Below are 20,299 nucleotides of genomic sequence, written 5' to 3'. Positions count from 1 at the left end.
ATTTCGTTCTCCCTCTCCCTCTCCCTCTCCCTCTCCCTCTCTCCCCATCACTAGTCTCACTCTGCTGTCTTGTCTCCTGCAGTTCAGGTTCGGAGCGAGTGGCGGATCGAAGGGGCCGCTGGTCTCAGCGCAGGAGGCCCAGGCACAGGCCATCCTCCAGCAGGCACGGGTAGGTCATCCTCCGACCCCACACTCCCCACTCCCCCTCCCTCTCCCCTCCCTCACCCCATCCTCCCCGACCCTCTCATCCCCTCTCCTTCCTTCCCCATCGCACCCCCCTGCCTCGACCCTCCCCTCCCCACCCAACCTCTACTACTCCCAACCCACACCACCCCGACCCTCCCCAACCCACACCACCCCGACCCTCCCCACCCACCATCGAGGCTCAGATGTAGTGAGCATCATGAGCACCAACCTCAAGGTTGGACGTTCTCTCCAAAATAGGTCCCCCCTCCCCCAGTTACACAAGGGAGGTGGGTGGGTGGGAGAGTGGGTGGCTACAGGGACTAGGGTGAGGGTGGGGGGAGATCTGGAGATTTTGGACAAACTTGATGGAGGGGCAGACATGGGGTGGGATGGGTTTGGTGGAACCACCATCCAGGCCCAGATGCAGTAGGTCACACCAGTGCCAACCTCACCTGGGATGTTGTCACCAAAATGGATCACCCCCTCCCCCCAGTTACACAAGAGAGATGGGAGGATGGGTGCAGGGACTAGGGTGGGGTTGGTGTGGGGAGGGGTGGGGATGGGTGGGGAGGGGTGGGAGTGGTTGGGATGGGTAGAGTGGGAGGGGAGGGGTAGGGATGATTGGGGAGGGGTGGGGAGGGATGGGTGGGGAGGGGTGGGGAAGGGAGGGGTGGGGTTGGGGATGGGTGGGGAGGGGTGGGGAGGGAGGGGGGGGGTGGGGATGGGTGGGGAGGGGTGGGGAGGGAGGGGTGGGGAGGGTGGGGATGGGAGGGGTGGGGATGGTTGAAGATGGGTGGGGATGGGTGGGGATGGGTGGGGATGGGAGGGGTGGAGAGGGGTGGGGAGGGGTGGAGAGGGGTGGGGAGGGGTGGAGAGGGGTGGGGAGGGGTGGAGAGGGGTGGGGAGGGGTGGAGAGGGGTGGGGAGGGGTGGAGAGGGGAGGGGTGGGCAGGGGAGGGGTGGGCAGGGGAGGGGTGGGCAGGGGAGGGGAGGGGTGGGGAGAGGTGGGGAGGTGGACAAGGGAGTGAGCACCTGCCGTTCAATGATACCACCTTCTTCTTTTGCAGTTGGCTTTACGAGGTGCATCAGGACCAATGGGCTTCACGGGAAGACCGGGACCTCTGGTAAGTCCTCTTTATCCCCCTCCCATCTCTCCCCCTCCTATCTCTCCCCCTCCTATCTCTCCCCCTCCCATCTCTCCCCCTCCCCTCTCTCCCTCGTCTCCCCTCCTCTCGCCTCTCGTCCCATATCTCCCGCACCCAAACCTTGACTAAAACAAGATGGAACAGCAACTCTCGGAGAGGATACAAGGAACTACAGATACTGTTTTACAGAAAAAAGACACAAAGTGAAATTACAGAACCTGCAGTTCCTTGTGTCCCTCCCCCTAATCGGCAGCACGGTGGCGCAGCGGTAGTGTTGCTGCAGTAGAGACTCGGGTTCGATCCTGACTACGAGTGCTGTCTGTGCGGTGTTTGCATGTTTTCCCCATGACTGCGTGGGTTTTCACCAGGTGCTCCGGTTTCCTCCCAAACTCCAAAGACGTACAGATTAACCATATAACCATATAACAATTACAGCACGGAAACAGGCCATCTCGGCCCTACAAGTCCGTGCCGAACAACTTTTTTCCCTTAGTCCCACCTGCCTGCACTCATACCATAACCCTCCATTCCCTTCTCATCCATATGCCTATCCAATTTATTTTTAAATGATACCAACGAACCTGCCGCCACCACTTCCACTGGAAGCTCATTCCACACCGCTGCCACTCTCTGAGTAAAGAAGTTCCCCCTCATGTTACCCCTAAACTTCTGTCCCTTAATTCTGAAGTCATGTCCTCTTGTTTGAATCTTCCCTATTCTCAAAGGGAAAAGCTTGATCACGTCAACTCTGTCTATCCCTCTCATCATTTCAAAGACCTCTATCAAGTCCCCCCTTAACAAACCTAATTGGCTTGGGTATAATTGTAAATTGTCCCTAGTGTGTGTCGGCTAGTGTTAGTGTGCGGGGATCGCTGGTCGGCGCGGACTTGTGGGCTGAAGGGCCTGTTTCCACGCTGTATCTCCAAACTACACTAAACTAAACTAAACTAAACTATTCATAATTAATGATTAACTCCGACCCCTGGGTAAACAGATTTACTATTAACCTGAAAGACCTAAATGGCTATTTTCTAACCTCATGGCAGATAGAATTTAACTTGGGCAAGTCGGGTGGAGGTTAGTTAAAGTCGGTTTAATTTAATTGTGTTACCCAGTGCTGCAGCACAGTGGCGCAGTGGTAGAGTTGCTGCCTCACAGTGCCACAGACCCGGGTTCAATCCTGACCACGACTGCTGTCTGTACAGAGTTTGCACGTTCTCCCTGTGACCGCGTGGGTTTTCACTGGGTGCTCCGGTTTCCTCCCACATTCCAAAGATGTGCGGGTTAGTTGGTTAATTAGCTTGGTATAAATGTAAATTGTCGCTGGTGTGTGTAGGATAGGGTTAGTGTGTGGGATCGCTGGTCGGCATGGACTCGGTGGGCTGAAGGGCCTGTTACCGTGCTGTATCTCTAAACTAAACTCAACTAAATTACTCAAGCAAATATCTAGATCAATATTCTGCCGTGAACCAAAAACAGGGGTGTAACGCTGAGGCTCTATAAGGTGCTGGTCAGGCCACATTTGGAGTATTGTGAGTAGGTTTGGGCCCCATGTCTGAGGAAGGATGTGCTGGCTCTCGAGAGGCTCCAGAGGAGGTTTTTACAAGAATGATCCCAGGAATGAGTGGGTTAACATATGATGAGCGTTTGACGGCACTGGGCCTGTACTCACTGGAGTTTAGAAGGATGAGGGGGCACCTCATTGAAACTTGCTGAATAGTGAAAGGCCTGGATAGAGTGGATGTGGAGAGGATGTTTCCACTAGTGGGAGAGTCTAGGACCAGAGGGCACAACATCAAGAATAAAAGAATGTATCTTCCCTTTGTTCTACCTCTTTTACATGAGTTTGATTTGATTATATTTATGTGTAGCATTATCTGATTTGCTTGGTTGGCCTGGCAACACCAAGCTCTTTACAGTGGCACAGTGGCGCAGCAGTAGAGTTGCTGCCTCACAGCGCCAGAGACCTGGGTTCGATGCTGACCTCTGGTGCTGTCTGTGTGGAATTTGCACGTTCTCCCTGTGACCATGTGGGTTTCCTCCCATTTCCCAAAGATGTGCAGGTTTGAAGGTTAATTGGCTTCTGTAAATTTCCCCTAGTGTGTAGGGAGTGGATAAGACAATAGACAATAGGTGCAGGAGTAGGCCATTTGGCCCTTCGAGCCAGTACCACCATTCAATGTGATCATGGCTGATCATCCACAATCAGTACCCCGTTCCTGCCTTGTCCACGTATCATAGAAACATAGAAAATAGGTGCAGGAGTAGGCCATTCGGCCCTTCGAGCCTACACCGCCATTCAATATGATCATGGCTGATCATCCAACTCAGTATCCCGTACCTCTCCATACCCCCTTATCCCTTTAGCCACAAGGGCCACATCTAACTCCCTCTTAAATATAGCCAATGAACTGGCCTCAACTACATTCTGTGGCAGAGAATTCCAGAGATTCACCACTCTCTGTGTGAAAAATGTTTTTCTCATCTCAGTCCTAAAAGATTTCCCCTTTATCCTTAAACTGTGACCCCTTGTTCTGGACTTCCCCAACATCGGGAACAATCTTCCTGCATCTAGCCTGTCCAACCCCTTAAGAATTTTGTAAGTTTCTATAAGATCCCCCCTCAATCTTCTAAATTCTAGCGAGTACAAGCCAAGTCTATCCAGTCTTTCTTCATATGAAAGTCCTGACATCCCAGGAATCAGTCTGGTGAACCTTCTCTGTACTCCCTCTATGGCAATAATGCCTTTCTTCAGATTAGGAGACCAAAACTGTACACAATACTCCAGGTGTGGTCTCACCAAGACACTGTACAACTGCAGTAGAACCTCCCTGCTCCTATACTCAAATCCTTTTGCTATGAATGCTAACATACCATTCGCTTTCTTCACTGCCTGCTGCACCTGCATGCCTACTTTCAATGACTGGTGTACCATGACACCCAGGTCTCGTTGCATCTCCCCTTTTCCTAATCGGCCACCATTCAGATAATAGTCTACTTTCCTGCTTTTGCCACCAAAGTGGATAACCTCACATTTATCCACATTATACTGCATCTGACATGCATTTGCCCACTCACCCAGCCTATCCAAGTCACCTTGCAGCCTCCTAGCATCCTCCTCACAGCTAACACTGCCCCCCAGCTTCGTGTCATCCGCAAACTTGGAGATGTTGCATTCAATTCCCTCGTCCAAATCATTAATATCCCCCGACTTCGCTATCTTTAAGAGCCCTATCTAGCTCTCTCTTGAAAGCATCCAGAGAACCGGCCTCCACCGCCCTCTGAGGCAGAGAATTCCACAGACTCACCACTCTCTGTGAGAAAAAGTGTTTCCTCGTCTCCGTTCTAAATGGCTTACTCCTTATTCTTAAACTGTGGCCCCTAGTTCTGGACTCCCCCAACATCGGGAACATGTTTATTGCCTCTAGCGTGTCCAAACCCTTAACAATCTTATATGTTTCAATGAGATACCCTCTCATCCTTCTAAACTTCAGAGTGTACAACCCCAGCTGCTTAATTCTCTCAGCATATGACAGTCCCGCCATTCCGGGAATTAACCTTGTAAACCTGCGCTGCACTCCCCCAATAGCAAGAATGTCCTTCCTCAAATTCGGGGACCAAAGCTGCACACAATACTCCAGGTGTGGTCTCACTAGGGCCCTGTACAACTACAGAAGGACCTCTTTGCTCCTATATTTGATTCCTCTTGTTTTGAAGGCCAACATGCCATTTGCTTTCTTCACTGCCTGCTGTACCTGCATGCTTACTTTCATAGACTGATGTACAAGGACCCTCAGATCCCGTTGTTCTTCCCCTTTTTCCAACGACGCCATTTAGATAGTAATCTGCCTTCCTGTTTTTGCTACCAAAGTGGATAACCTCACATTTATCTGCATTAAACTTCATCTGCCATGCATCTGCCCGCTCCCCCAACCTGTCCAAGTCACCCTGCATTCTCATAGCATCCTCCTCACAGTTCACACTGCCACCCAGCTTTGTGTCATCTGCAAATTTGCTAATGTTACTTTGAATCCCTTCATCCAAATCATTGATGTATATTGTAAATAGCTGAAAGTGGGATAACATAGAACTAGTGAATGGATGATGGATGGTTGGCATGGACTCGGTGGGCTGAAGGGCCTGTTTATAATGCAACCTCTCTAAACTTCAAGGGTGGCACAGTGGTGGAGTTGCTGCCTCACTGCACCAGAGACCCAATATATGAGTGTGGTTCAGTGTAGTTTATTGTCACGTGTACTGAGGTACAGTTAGTAAAATTGTTGCCTGCAAAAATGATTATAATCGAGCCATCCACATTGTACAGATACATGATAAGGGACTAATGTTTAGTGCAAGGTAAAGTCCGATCAAGGATAGTCCGAGGGTCACCAATGAAATAGATAGTAGTTCAGTACTGCTCTCTAGTTGTGGTAGGATGGTTCAGTTGCCTGATAACAGCTGGGAAGAAACTGTCCCTGAATCTGGAGGTGTGCGTTTTCACACTTTGTACCTCTGAATACTGTTATTATCTTTGTTATTAGTAAGCTGGAATTGATGTCGTTAAGCTGGAAAGGGTGCGGAGAAGATTTAACAGGAGGTCATGTTGCAGTTGTATAAGACGTTGGTGAGGCCGCATTTAGAGTATTGTGATCAGTTCCGGTAAATGTTGTCAAGCTGGAAAGGGCGCAGAGAAGATTTTCGAGGATGTTGCCAGGACTCGAGGGTCTGAGCTACAGGTAGATGTTGAGCAGGCTAGGATTTTATACCTTGGAGCGCAGGAAGATGAGGGGTGATATTATAGACGTGTATAAGATCATGAGAGGAATAGATCGGGTAGATGCACAGAGTCTCTTGCCCAGAGTCGGGGAATTGAGATACAGAGGAAAGGGGTTTAAGGGGAAGAGAACAAGATTTAATAGGAATCTGTGGGGTAACTTTTTCACACAAAGGGTGGTAGGTCCATGAAACGGGGAGATTTACGAGGGTGAGTGGTCCTTGATGATGCTGCTGGCCTTGCTGAGGCAGCGTGAGGTGTAGCTGGTGGAGGGTGTACGGATGGGGGGGGGGGGGGGGGGTGGTGCCCCGTGTACCGTGTGGCTCCCTCGCAGATGCGCCACACCACCCCCCCCCCCCCCCCCCCCCCCTCCACCGGGACCCCCTCCTCTTCGACCCCCCCACTGCTGAGGGCCCAGAGCAAATGTCTAACTCCCACCTGTTTTCCAGGGCAACCCAGGTGGATCGGGACTGAAGGGAGATCATGGAGACTTGGGGCCTCAGGTAGGTGTGGGAGTGACGGGGGAGTGAGTGGAGGGGAGTGACGGGGGAGTGAGTGTGGGAGTGAGTGGGGGGGAGTGACGGGGGAGTGAGTGTGGGAGTGAGGGTGGGAATGACGGGGGAGTGAGGGTGGGAGTGAGGGTGGGAGTGAGGGTGGGAGTGATGGGGGAGCGAGTGGGGGCAGTGAGTGGGGGGGGAGTGAGTGTGGGATAGACGGGGGAGTGAGGGTGGGAATGACGGGGGAGTGAGTGGATGGAGAGAGTGGAGAGGGAGTTAGTGGGGGGGAGTGAGTGGGGGGGAGTGAGTGTGAGAATGGCGGGGGAGTGAGTGGGGGGAGAGAGTGAGGGGGGAGTGAGTGGGGAGGAGTGAGTGTGGAAATGACCGGGGAGTGTGATGGGGGAGTGAGTGGGGGAACTATGGGGGGGAGGGAGTAGGGGGTGTGGCGGGTTACGAGGGTGTACGGAGTATGGTGTGATGGTGAGTATCATAGTGAGCGTGGCAGCAGGAGAGTGAGTGTGACCATTAGTGTGACCGTGAATATGATGGTGAGCGTGACCGTGAGTGTGGCTGTGTGTGATAGTGAGTGTGACAATGAGTGTGACCATGAATGTACTGGTGAGTGCGTCCGTGAGGTTGGCGGTGAGTGTGACCCTGAGTGTGACCGTGAGTGTGGCCGTGAGTGTGGTGGTGAGTGTGAGGATGAGTGTGGCAGTGAGTGTGATCATGAGTGTGATGGTGAGTGTTGCAGTGGGTGTGATCATGAGTGTGGCCTTGAGTGTGACGGTGAGTGTGACCATGAGTGTGGCAGTGATTGTGATCATGAGTATGACGGTGAGTGTGATCATGAGTGTGATCGTGAGTGTCGCAGTGAGTGTGATCATAAGTGTGATTATGAGTGTGATGGTGAGTGTGACGGTGTGACTCTAATTGGGACGCTGAGTGTGACAGTGAGTGTGGCCATGAGTTTGATGATGAGTGTGACAATGTGTGTGATAGTTATTGTGATGGTGAGTGTGGCGGTGAGTGTGACGGTGCGTGTGGCGGTGAGTATGATGGTGAGAGTAATGGTGAGTGTGATCATGAGTGTGACAGTGAGTGTAACGATGTGTGTGATTGTGATGGTGTGTGTGACCGTGAGTGTGATGGTGAGTGTGAACATGAGCGTGGCCATGAGTTTGATAGTGAGTGTGATGGTGAGTGTGACTTTTAGTGTAACTGTGAGTGTGACCATTAGTGTGACCGTGAGTGTGGCCGTGAGTGTGGTAGTGAATGTGACCGTGAGTGTGACCGTGAGTGCGGTCGTGAGTGTGACCATGAGTGTGAGTGTGACTGTGAGGGTGATAGTGAGTGTGACGATTAGTGTGGTTGTGAGTGTGACATTGAGTGTGACCATGAGTGTGCCAGTGAGTGCAACATTGAGTGTGCCAGTGAGTGTGACGGGTGTTGGGTGCACGTGAAGCATGTTCCCCATTTGATGCATGTCACATTGCGTGTAGTGGTGCGGGTCCGTGTTGCTAACGTGTTTGTGCCGTGTTGCAGGGACCACGAGGAGGGCAGGGACCACCCGGACCCTCTGGCAAACCTGGCCGCAGGGTGAGAAACCACTTCACACACTGTCTGTTCCCCACCCCTCCCTTCTCCCGCCCCCTCATCTCCCCTCCCCTCCCCTCCACAACCCTCTCATCACTTCCCACCCAACCTCCTCACCGCTCCCCTCCCCAGCCCTGCCATCCCTCCCCACACCTCTCCCCTCCCCTTCGCCTTCATATCCCCTCCCCTCCACTCCCCTCCTCCATCACCTCCCCTCCCCTCCCCTCCCTCCACAATGCTCTCCTCCCTTCCCAACCCCTACCCTCCCCAACCTCCTCACCGCTCCCCTCCCCAGCCCTGCCATCCCTCCCTACACATTTTCTCCTCTCCCCTCCGCCTTCACATCCCCTCCCCTCCCCTCCTCCATCACCTCCCCTCCACTCATCTCCCTACCCCTCCACTCCCCCCACTCCCCCCTCCACCATCCCTTCACCTCACCCCTCCACTCCCCTCCCCTCCACTACCCTCCCCTCCTCCATCACCTCCCCTCCCCTCATCTCCCTACCCCTCCACTCCACTCTCCGCCATCCCTTCCCCCCACCTCCCCTCCACTCCCTTCCCCTCCACTCCCCTCCACCATTACCTCCCCTCCCCTTGACTCCCCCCTCCTCCACTATCCCATCCCCTCACCTCCCCTCCTCTCCACCCTTACCTTCCCTCCCATCCCCTCCCTCTCCTCCATGCCCTCCCCTCCCCTCCGTCCCGCTGTGTTGCTCCCACTAACCCCTACACTGTGTTACAGGGACGGGCCGGTGCAGATGGGGCACGGGGCATGCCCGGGGAACCTGGCATCAAGGTAGGAGCTTGGCACCACCAAGCCAATGTGTGTGTGTGTACACACTATGTGTACACTGTGCATACGTATGTCTACACTGTGTGTGTGTGCACTGTATGTGTGTGTGTGTGTGCACTGTGTTTGCACACTGAGTTTGTGTGTGTGTACACCCTGTGAGTGTTTTTACACTGTGTGTGTGTACACTGTCTGTGTACACTGTGTGTGTGTACACTGAGTGTGTGTGTGTGGAGACTGACTGTGTGTGTACACTGAATGTGTGCATATGTACACTGTGTGTGTACACTGTGTGTGTACACTGAGTGTGTGTGTGTACACTGCGTGTGTGTGTACACTGTGTGTGTACACTGAGTGTGTGTGTGTGTACACTGCGTGTGTGTGTGTAACTGAGTGTGTGTGTGTACACTGTTTGTGTGTACACTGTGTGTGTGTGTGCACTGTGCGTGTATACTGTGTGTATACACTGTGTGTGTACACTCTTTGCATGTACACTGTGTGTGTGCACCGTGTGTGTGCACTATGTGTGTATGCTCCATGTGTTTGCTCTATGTGTGTGTCCACTGTGGGTGTGTACATTATGTGTGTGTGTACAAGGTATGTATGCTGTGTGTGTGTACACTGTTTGTGTACACTGTGTTTGTGTACACTCTGTGTTTGTATACTGTGTGTGTTCGCACTGTGTGTGTGTGTGTACTGTGCGTGTGCAAACTCCATGTGTGTACACTCTGTGTGTGTCCACTGTGTGTGTTTGTATACACTGTGTGTGTATACTCTTTGTGTGTGTTTCTACACACACATAGTGTATACTGTGTGCATGTAGACTTTGTGTATGTGTATACTGCGTGTGTGTACGCTGTGTGTGTATATACACTCTGCTCTGTGTGTGTCTGTGCATACATTGTGTGGTGAGTACACTCCTCTCTCTGTCTCTGTCTCTGTCTCTGTCTCCCTCTATCTCTCTCTCTCCTCTGACCACTGCCTTTATCCCCCCTCCGCCATAGGGAGGCCGAGGCTTTGACGGACTGCCAGGATTGCCGGGAGAGAAAGGGAACAGGGTGAGTACACAGCTTCCTACTGTACCCCTGTGCCACCGTGGCCGCACATTGAAAGAGGCCCTTCGGCCCACTGCTCTTGTGCGAGCCATCAAACACCCATTTGCTTGAATTCCAATGTTATTCTCCCACTTCAACGCTGCCTGAACCCGCCAAGACTTTGCACCCATCCCACACACTGGGGGGGGGCACATTTACCCACCCACCCCGCGTGTCTTTCTGGGGCGTGGGGGGGAGACCGGAGCACATGAGGGGGCGGGGGGAGAACGTGAACGTGCAAACTCCACACAGAGAGCGACGGAGGTGAGGATGGAACCAGGTGAGGCGACGAGTGTAACCTGTTATCTGTTCCCCCCGTCACAGGGAGAGCAGGGAGCGCAGGGACCAATGGGACTGACCGGGGAAGATGGAGAAACGGTGAGTGGTCACACTAGTGTCTGTCACAGCCTGGGGTCAGAGGGCAGGGGTTACCGTGCCAGGGGTCAGAGGATGAGGGCTACCAGGCTAGGGGTCAGAGGGCATGGGCTTCTGTGCCAGTGGTCAGAGTGCAGCTACTGTGCCAGGGTTCAAAGGACAGAGACATCATTTCCAGTGGTCAGAGGGCAGAGGCTTCCATGCCAAGGGTGAGAGGGCAAGGGCTTTCATGCCGGGGGTCACAGGGCATGACCTTCAGGCTGCGAGAGCCTCCCTGTCACCAGGGGAATGTCCCCGGACCCATGGCCGCATCAGGGGTTGGGTGTGGGGGTGAGGGGTGGGATAAGGTCCAGGGGAGTTGGGAAGGTCCTTCCTTGGGGAGAGGGGAAGAGGTTTGGAGGTGAGGGAGGGAAGTGGGAATATAGGGGAGGGGAGGGATGAGGAATGGGGAATAAGGGGAGGGAAGGTTGTGGAGAGAGGGGGGTGGAGTGGGGAGAGGGGAGTGGGTTAGAGGGGTGGGGAGGAAGAGGAGGGATGAGAGCGGGGAGTGAGGAGAGAGAGAGAGAAAAGAGTGAGAATGGAAGATAGTGGGGAATAAGGAGAGAGGGGAGTGGGGAGAGGGGAGAGAGAAGGGAGTGGGGAGAGGAGTGGGGAGAGGGGAGAGAGAAGGGAGTGGAGAGAGGAGTGGGGAGAGGGGAGAGAGAAGGGAGTGGGGAGAGGAGTGGGGAGAGGGGAGAGAGAAGGGAGTGGGGAGAGGAGTGGGGAGAGGGGCGAGAGAAGGGAGTGGGGAGAGGAGTGGGGAGAGGGGAGAGAGAAGGGAGTGGGGAGAGGAGTGGGGAGAGGGGAGAGAGAAGGGAGTGAGGAGAGGGGAGAGAGAAGGGAGTGGGGAGAGGAGTGGGGAGAGGGGAGAGAGAAGGGAGTGGAGATAGGAGTGGGGAGAGGGGAGAGAGAAGGGAGTGAGGAGAGGGGAGAGAGAAGGGAGTGGGGAGAGGAGTGGGGAGAGGGGAGAGAGAAGGGAGTGGGGAGAGAGCAAAATGCAAAGTGCTGGAGGAACTTTGTGGATCGGGCAGCACCTGGACAGGTGACGTTTTGGGTCAGGTCGCTTCTGACTGAGGGAGCATTACACTGTGGGAGGGGCGGGGGGTGAGGGAGGGTCGCACTGTGGGAGGGGCGGGGGGTGAGGGTGTAACTCACTGTGGGAGGGGCGGGGTGAGGGAGGGTCGCACTGTGGGAGGGGCGGGGTGAGGGAGTAACTCACTGTGGGAGGGGAGGGGTGAGGGTGTAACACACTGTGGGAGGGGAGGGGTGAGGGAGGGTCACACTGTGGGAGGGGCGGGGTGAGGGAGGGTCACACTGTGGGTGTGTCATAGATTCATTAGTCATAGAGTGATACAGCGTGGAAACAGGCTCTTCAGCACAACTTGCCCCACACCGCCCAACATGTCCCATCTACACTAGTCCCACATGCCTGTGTTTGGTCCATATCCCCACAAACATGTCCTATCCATGTACCTGTCTAACTGTTTCTTAAATTTGGGTAGTCCCTGCCTCAACCTCCTCCTCTGGCAGCTCGTTCCATGCACCCACCACCCTTTGTGTGGAAAAGTTGCCCCTCAGACTCCTACTAAATTTTTTCCACTTCACCTTAAACCAATGTCCCCTGGTCCTAGATTCCCCTACCGTGGGCTAGGGACTCTGTGCATCTACCCGATCTATTCGGTTATACACCTCTATACGATCACCCCTCATCCTACCGCGCGCCAAGCTATAGAGTCCCAGCCTACTCAACCTCGCCCGATAGTTCACACCCTCTAGTCCTGGCAATGTCCTCGTAAATCTTCTCTGCACCCTTTCCAGCTTGATGACATCTTTCCTATAACAAGGTGCCCAGAACTGAACACAATACTCTAAATGCAACCTCACCAACAGTTTATATAACTGCAACATGACCTCCCAACGCCTATACTCAATACTCTGACAGATGTGTGGTGCTGGGAATGTTTCTCACATAGCTGGTCATGATCATCACAAGTTAATATTCATTCTCATTTATCCCAGGGTGATGATGGTGATGTTGGACCCAGAGGCTTACCTGGTGAGACGGTAAGCACATCTAATTTCTGATTGGTAAAAAGATCTCTATTTTTGAAAATCCAGGTGGGAAATACAACATTTTTGTTGCATGTCTGAAACTCCCTTTCACCCATTCACACAATTGTTTTCAGTTTAGTTTAGTTTAATTTACAGATACAGCTGAAACAGGCCCTTCGGCCCACCGAGTCCACTCCGACCAGCGATCCCCGCACACTAACACTATCCTACACACACTAGGGACAATTTACATTTATACCAAGCCAATTAACCTACAAACCTGCACGTCTTTGGTGTGTGGGAGGAAACCGGAGCATCCAGTGAAAACCCAGGGGATAATACACAAATCGGTACAGAATGGATCGAAACCGGATCTCTGGCGCTGTAAGGCAGCAACTCTACCGCTGCGCCACCGTGCCACCCATTCGATTCTTGACATTGGGTAGAGGTGCAGCGGTAAAACTGCTGCCTGACAGCGCCAAAGACCCAGGTTTAATCCTGACCTGGGGGGCCATCTGTACTGAGTTTGTACGTTCTCCTGGTGACCTGCATGGGTTTTCTCTGGCAGCTCCGGTTAGGTTTATAGGTTAATTGGCTTTGGTATAATTGTAAATTGTCCCTAGTGTGTGTAGGGTAGTGTTAATGTCCGGGGATCGCTGGTCGGCATGGACTCGGTGGGCTGAATGGCTGAATGTACCTCTGAACTAAACTCAACTTTTCACTCCCGGGACTTCTAGTCAATTCCCGGGATGGCAGGACTGACATATGATGCAAGAATGGGTTGACTGGGCTATTATTCACTGCAAATTAGAAGGATGAGAGGAGATCTTGTAGAAACATATAATATTCTTAAGGGATTGGACAGGCAAGATGCAAGAGAAATGTTCCCTGTGTTGGGGGAGTCCAGAACCAGGGGTAGGCCATTTAGGACTGAGATGAGGAAAAGCCTTTTCACCCAGAGCATTGTGAATCTGTGGAATTCTCTGCCACAGAAGGCAGTGGAGGCCAATTCACTGGATGTTTTCAAGAGAGTTGGATTTAGCTCTTAGGGCTAATGGAATCAAGGGATATGGGGAGAAAGCAAGAACTGATTATAGAGATCAGCTTTGAACATACTGGCTCGAAGGGCTGAATGACCTTCTCCTACACCTGTTTTCTATGTTTCTATATTTCTAACCTAAATCTTGAGGTTTTCGTAGCAATACTACTGTAGGAGAATGACCTGCATGCTGCCCTCAATGTGTTACCCATCCCTGAAATTTGACAGACAAGTCAATGCCGTGGTAAAAGCTAGCTTCTTCCAGCTTCGGACGATAGCTAAAATAAAACAATTCCTCCACTTTGATGACCTGGAAAAGATCATCCACACATTTATCTCCTCCCACCTAGATTACTGCAACTCCCTTTACATTGGCATCAGCCAATCTTCCCTGTCCCGCCTGCAACTGGTCCAAAACGCCGCAGCAAGAGTCCTGACGGGCACCCGAAAAAGGGACCACATCACCCCGATCCTGGCCTCTCTCCACTGGCTCCCTGTGCGGTTCCGAATACATTTCAAGACCCTCCTCCATGTCTACAAAGCCCTCAATGGGCTTGCCCCCACCTACATAAAAAGTTTTCTCACCCACCACTCCACCTCCAGGTCCCTCAGATCGGCCGACTTGGGGTTACTGAACATCCCAGGGTCTAGGCATAAGCTCAGGGGCGACCGTGCCTTTGCCGTTGCAGCTCCTAGACTGTGGAACAACATCCCCCTTCCCATTAGAACTGCCCCCTCCATCGACTCCTTTAAGTCAAGACTTAAACATCTTATCTAAACTCCCAAGCCTTTCCTGACGTCCACTGAGCGAGGGTTATATGTATAAATGTATGTAGTTTGTTTGTTTACACTATTCTTATAACAAATGTAAAGCACTTTGGCCAACGAGAGTTGTTTTTTAAATGTGCTATAGAAATAAATGTGACTTGACTTGACTTGACGCATCCACACATGAGCCATCTCATCCTTCTTCCTCGTTGGATTCCCATTGTAGTCCGAGGCTTCCCCCTCTCTGATCACCACCCTCACCCCCCACATGCACTTCATCATGTGCTTGTCTTCAATATCGTATAAAGGAGACGAGGAAGAATGTCATTGTGAGTAATGTTGAGGGTCTGTAAGGTGCTGGTCAGGTTGCATTTGGAGTATTGTGACCAATTCTGGGCCCCATATCTGAGGAAGGACAGGGTCCAGAGGAGATTTACAAGAATGATCCCAGGAACGAGTGGGTTAACATTTGATGCGCGTTTGACGGCACTCGGCCTATACTCGCTGGAGTTTAGAAGGATGAAGGGACCCCTCATTGAAACGTACCGAATATTGAAAGGCTTGGATAGACTGGATGTGGAGAGGGTACACAAAATTGCTGGGGAAACTCAGCGGGTGCAGCAGCATCTATGGAGCGAAGGAAATAGGCGACGTTTCGGGCCGAAACCCTTCTTCAGACATCCTCTTTGGATGTGGAGAGGATGTTTCCACTAGTGGGAGAGTCTAGGACCAGAGGGCAAAGCCTCAAAATAAAAGAACATGCCTTTAGAATGGAGATGAGGAAGAATTTCTTTAGCCAGAGGGTGGTGAATCTGTTGAATTCATTGCCACAGACGGCTGTCAAGGCCAAAGAGTGGGTATTTTTAAGGTAGAGATTGATAGATTCTTGATTAGTACGGGTTTCAGGGGTTATGGGGAGAAGGCAGGAGAATGGGGTTGAGAGGGAGAGATAGATCAGCCGTGACTCAATATCTTTTAAATCTACCCCATGCCGACAAGCTTCTGTAAATTGCATCTCGTGTGTTGGGAGTGGATGAGAAAGTTAGTTGAGTTTAGTTTATGGTCGCGTGTACCAAGGTACAGTGAAAAGCTTTTGTTGCGTGCTAAAGCAGTCAGCAGAAAGACAATACATGATTACCGTCGAGCCGTTTACAATGCACAGATACATGATAAATGGAATAACATGAATAAAGTTTAGTGCAAGTATATTCCGATCAAGTCAAGTCAAGTCAAGTTTATTTGTCACATACACATACGAGATGTGCAGTGAAATGAAAGTGGCAATGCTCGCGGACTTTGTGCAAAAAGACAAACAACCAAACAACCAAACAAACTATAAACACAATCATAACACACATATTATGTTATGTAAAGATACAGATACTTTGAGGGTGTCCAATGAGGTAGATGGTAGTTTATGACTGCTGTCTAGTTGTTGGTACGATGGCTCCGTTCCCTGAATACATAGAACTTGTGTGAACGGATGATCAATGGCCGGCGTGGACTTGATGGGCCGAAAGGCCTGTTTCTGTGCCATATATCTGAACTAAACTAAACGTTTAACGATACCAGGAACTCAACACGATACATCAGGGGCTATGACAGAAATATTTCAAATGTCATTAGAAACGGGAATAGTGCCGGAGGATTGGCGTACTGCGCATGTTGTTCCATTGTTTAAAAAGGGGTCTAAGAGTAAACCTAGCAATTATAGACCTGTTAGTTTGACGTCAGTGGTGGGCAAATTAATGGAAAGGATACTTAGAGATAATATATATAAGCATCTGGATAAACAGGGTCTGATTAGGAACAGTCAACATGGATTTGTGCCTGGAAGGTCATGTTTGACTAATCTTCTTGAATTTTTTGAAGAGGTTACTCGGGAAATTGATGAGGGTAAAGCAGTGGATGTTGTATATATGGACTTCAGTAAGGCCTTTGACAAGGTTCCTCGTGGAAGGTTGGTTAAGAAGGTTCAATGGTTGGGTATTAATGGTGGAGTAGCAAGATGGATTCAACAGTGGCTGAATGGGAGATGCCAGAGAGTAATGGTGGATGGTTGTTTGACAGGTTGGAGGCCAGTGACTAGTGGGGTGCCACAGGGATCTGTGTTGGGTCCACTGTTGTTTGTCATGTACATCAATGATCTGGATGATGGTGTGGTAAATTGGATTAGTAAGTATGCAGATGATACTAAGATAGGTGGTTTTGTGGATAATGAAGTAGATTTTCAAAGTCTACAGAGAGATTTATGCCAGTTGGAAGAGTGGGCTGAAAGATGGCAGATGGAGTTTAATGCTGATAAGTGTGAGGTGCTACATCTTGGCAGGACAAATCAAAATAGGACGTACATGGTAAATGGTAGGGAATTGAAGAATGCAGGTGAACAGAGGGATCTGGGAATAACTGTGCACAGTTCCCTGAAAGTGGAATCTCATGTAGATAGGGTGGTAAAGAAAGCTTTTGGTGTGCTGGCCTTTATAAATCAGAGCATTGAGTATAGAAGTTGGGATGTAATGTTAAAATTGTACAAGGCATTGGTGAGGCCAATTCTGGCGTATGGGGTACAATTTTGGTCGCCTAATTATAGGAAGGATGTCAACAAAATAGAGAGAGTACAGAGGAGATTTACTAGAATGTTGCCTGGGTTTCAGCAACTAAGTTACAGAGAAAGGTTGAACAAGTTAGGGCTTTATTCTTTGGAGCGCAGAAGGTTAAGGGGGGACTTGATAGAGGTCTTTAAAATGATGAGAGGGATAGACAGAGTTGACGTGGATAAGCTTTTCCCACTGAGAGTAGGGAAGTTTCAAACAAGGGGACATGACTTGAGAATTAAGGGACAGAAGTTTAGGGGTAACATGAGGGGGAACTTCTTTACTCAGAGAGTGGTAGCTGTGTGGAATGAGCTTCCAGTGAAGGTGGTGGAGGCAGGTTCGTTTTTATAATTTAAAAATAAATTGGATAGTTATATGGACGGGAAAGGAATGGAGGGTTATGGTCTGAGCGCAGGTATATGGGACTAGGGGAGAATACGTGTTCGGCACGGACTAGAAGGGTCGAGATGGCCTGTTTCCGTGCTGTAATTGTTATATGGTTATATGGTTATATGGTTATCAGTTGCGTTTCTTGTCACGTGTACTGAGGTACAGTAAAAAAATCTGTTGCCAGCAAAAAGACAATATATGATTATAATCGAGCCATCCACATTGTTGATACATGATAAGGGACTAACGTTTAGTGCAAGGTAAACTCCGATCAAGGATAGTCCGAGGGTCATCAATGAGGTAGATAGTAGTTCAACACTGCTCTCTAGTTGTGGTAGGATGGTTCAGTTGCCTGATAACAGCTGGGAAGAAACTGTCCCTGAATCTGGAGGTGTGCGTTTTCACACTTCTGTACCTTTTGCCCGATGGGAGAGGGGAGAAGAGGGAGTGGCCAGGGTGCGACTCATCCTTGATTATGCTGCTGGCCTTGCCGAGGCAGCGTGAGGTGTAGATGGAGTCGATGGGAGGGAGGTTGGTTTGTGTGATGGTCTGGGCTGCGTCCACAATTCACTGCATTCATTGTTTTATCGTTTACTTTGTGTGGTGCACTATAATTGATTCCAAACCTTGACCTCTTTGCTGTTGTTCTCTCCAAGGGCCCAAGAGGACTACTCGGACCCAAGGGACCTCCTGGGCTGCAAGGACCTCCGGTGAGTAACTCGAAACACATTTAATGCAACCAGCATATAACCCTGGCACTGAGAAGATCTGGATAGATCATCAGGTCATGTGATAGGAGCAGAATTAGGCCATTTGGCCCATCAAGTCAACTCTGCCATTCAATCATGGCTGATCTATCTCTCCCTCCTAACACCATTCTCCTGCCTTCTTCCCATAACCTTTGAAGATCTCTGAGAAGGAATGGATAGAGCAGATTTGGAGAGGATGTTTCCACTAGTGGGAGAATCTAGGACCAGAGGCCATGGCCTCAGAGTAAAAGGATGTTCCTTTAGGGTGGAAATAAGGAGGAATTTATTTCGCCAGAGGGTGGTGAATCTGTTGCCACAGACGACTGGCCAAGCAATAGACAGATTCTTGATTAGCAACGGGTGTCAGGGATTATGGGGGGAAGGCAGGAGAATGGGGTTGAGAGGAAAAAATAGATCAGCCATGATTGAATGGCGGAGTAGACTTGGTGGGCTGAATGGCCTCATTCTGCTCTTAGAACATATGAACATAAGAAACTGTCACACAATATCAGATGTATTTGTGAGGTATGGCTAGCCTGATTGAAGTCCATTCATAGATCGGTACAGCACAGGAACAGGCCCTTCGGCCCACAATGTTCCTACCTAAAATGAATCTAAACTAATCTGCTTTGCTTGCACCCAGTTTAGTTTAGTTAGTTTAGTTTATTTATTGCCTTTTTAAACATTTATATTTTTATTAGAAGCAGTGTACAAAAGTATAAACCACAGCATATGACATAATACATTTATTGTACAGCTTCCATTTTAATTTTGACAAAAATGAAATAGATAAAGAGAGAAAGAGCAAGAAAGAGAGAAAGTGAAAGAGAGAGTGAGTGTGTAAAGTAAAATCTTAAAAAAAGTAAAAAGACAAAAACGAAAAATAATTTAAAAAAAGACCAAAAAGTGTTGATATTCATTTCTCACCACACCCACCATGAATCGGTTTAATTCCAGAGTTGTGTTGCACCATACTATACTTGTAATGTATCAATGAAAGGAGACCATATCTTTGAAAATTGTTCTGATTTTCCTGCTAAGACAAGTCTCATATCTTCAAGTTGTAGCGTCTCAGACATGTTTGTGATCCACATTTTAAGAGTTGCATTTTTCCAAAATTTAAGTATAAGTTTTTTCACCGTTATCAGGCCATAGTTAAGGAAACGCCTTTGAAATATTGATAGCTCAGAGCAGGCTCCTGCTATTCCAAAAATAATCAATTCTGTATGGGGTCCAGTTTTGTTTATAATAATTTTGAGAAAATTTCAGATTCATTTCCAAAATGTATGGAGTTCTATACAAGAGGCAAAGGAGTGTGTTATAGTTGCTTCTTGAGATAGACATTTGTCGCAAATAGGAGATACATTTGAAAACATCTTATTCAGTTTAGTTTTTGAGTAGTAGAGTCTGTGAAGTATTTTGAATTGAATTAAAATGTGCCTAGCGTTAATCGAACAATTATGTATAAATAGGAGATATTTTTCCCATCTGTCTGGAGATTTTTAGGCCTAGTTCCTCTTCCCATTCTCTTCTAATTGCGTTTGACGATGGGATTTCTATATTTAGAAGGATATTGTACAAGTATGATATTAGATTATTTGACTCTGAATTTCTATTCATACCTTCGTCTAATATATCTGGCAACAGAATTTGATACTCGTGGGTATATGTTTTGAAATAAACTAATCTGCTTTGCTTGCACCAAGTTTAGTTTGAGTTAGTTTAGTTTATTTATTGTCACGTGTACCGAGTGAAAAGCTATTTTGTTGCTGATCAATTCTTTGCTTATCCTTGTGCCTATCCTAAAGCCTCTTAAACGCCACTATCATAGTCATCGTGTCCTCCAGCATGGGAACAGGCCCTTCCACCCAACTTGCCCTCACTGACCAACATGTCCCATCTACACTAGACCGACCTGCCTGCATTTGGCCCGTATCCCTCTAAACCTGTCCTATCCATGTACATGTCCAAATGTTTCTTGAACATTGCAATAGTCCCAGCCACAACTACTTCCTCTGGCATGCTCGTTCTATACACCCACCACTCTTTGTGTGAAAAGGTTACCTCTCAGATTCCTATTAAATCTTCCCCCCTTCACCCGAAACCTATGCCCTCTGGTTCTTGCTTCCCTTACTCCTGATAGGAAATTGAGGGGTAACTTTTTCACACAAAGGGTGGTGGGTGCATGGAATGAGCTGCCAGAGGAGGTAATTGA

At 49.6% G+C, this 20,299-nt stretch overlaps 1 protein-coding gene across 1 annotated transcript in view; it reads left to right on the top strand.

Annotated features, from left to right (window-relative positions):
- The first annotated feature begins 73 nt into the window (after positions 1 to 73).
- LOC116990221 (collagen alpha-1(V) chain-like) overlaps positions 74 to 20,299 on the top strand; it is a 131,893-nt gene continuing 111,667 nt past the window's right edge. Inside the window, exons 1-9 of the mRNA XM_033047766.1 lie at positions 74 to 169; positions 1,253 to 1,309; positions 6,554 to 6,607; positions 8,144 to 8,197; positions 8,937 to 8,990; positions 9,989 to 10,042; positions 10,403 to 10,456; positions 12,512 to 12,556; positions 17,992 to 18,045. Of these exons, the coding sequence (XP_032903657.1) occupies positions 1,280 to 1,309; positions 6,554 to 6,607; positions 8,144 to 8,197; positions 8,937 to 8,990; positions 9,989 to 10,042; positions 10,403 to 10,456; positions 12,512 to 12,556; positions 17,992 to 18,045 (399 nt within the window). The 5' untranslated portion in view covers positions 74 to 169; positions 1,253 to 1,279. The remainder of the gene's footprint in view (positions 170 to 1,252; positions 1,310 to 6,553; positions 6,608 to 8,143; positions 8,198 to 8,936; positions 8,991 to 9,988; positions 10,043 to 10,402; positions 10,457 to 12,511; positions 12,557 to 17,991; positions 18,046 to 20,299) is intronic.

This window comes from Amblyraja radiata, chromosome 30, assembly GCF_010909765.2.
Source record: "Amblyraja radiata isolate CabotCenter1 chromosome 30, sAmbRad1.1.pri, whole genome shotgun sequence".
Lineage (NCBI taxonomy): Eukaryota > Metazoa > Chordata > Chondrichthyes > Rajiformes > Rajidae > Amblyraja > Amblyraja radiata.
This window is presented reverse-complemented; position numbering and strand designations above follow the sequence as displayed.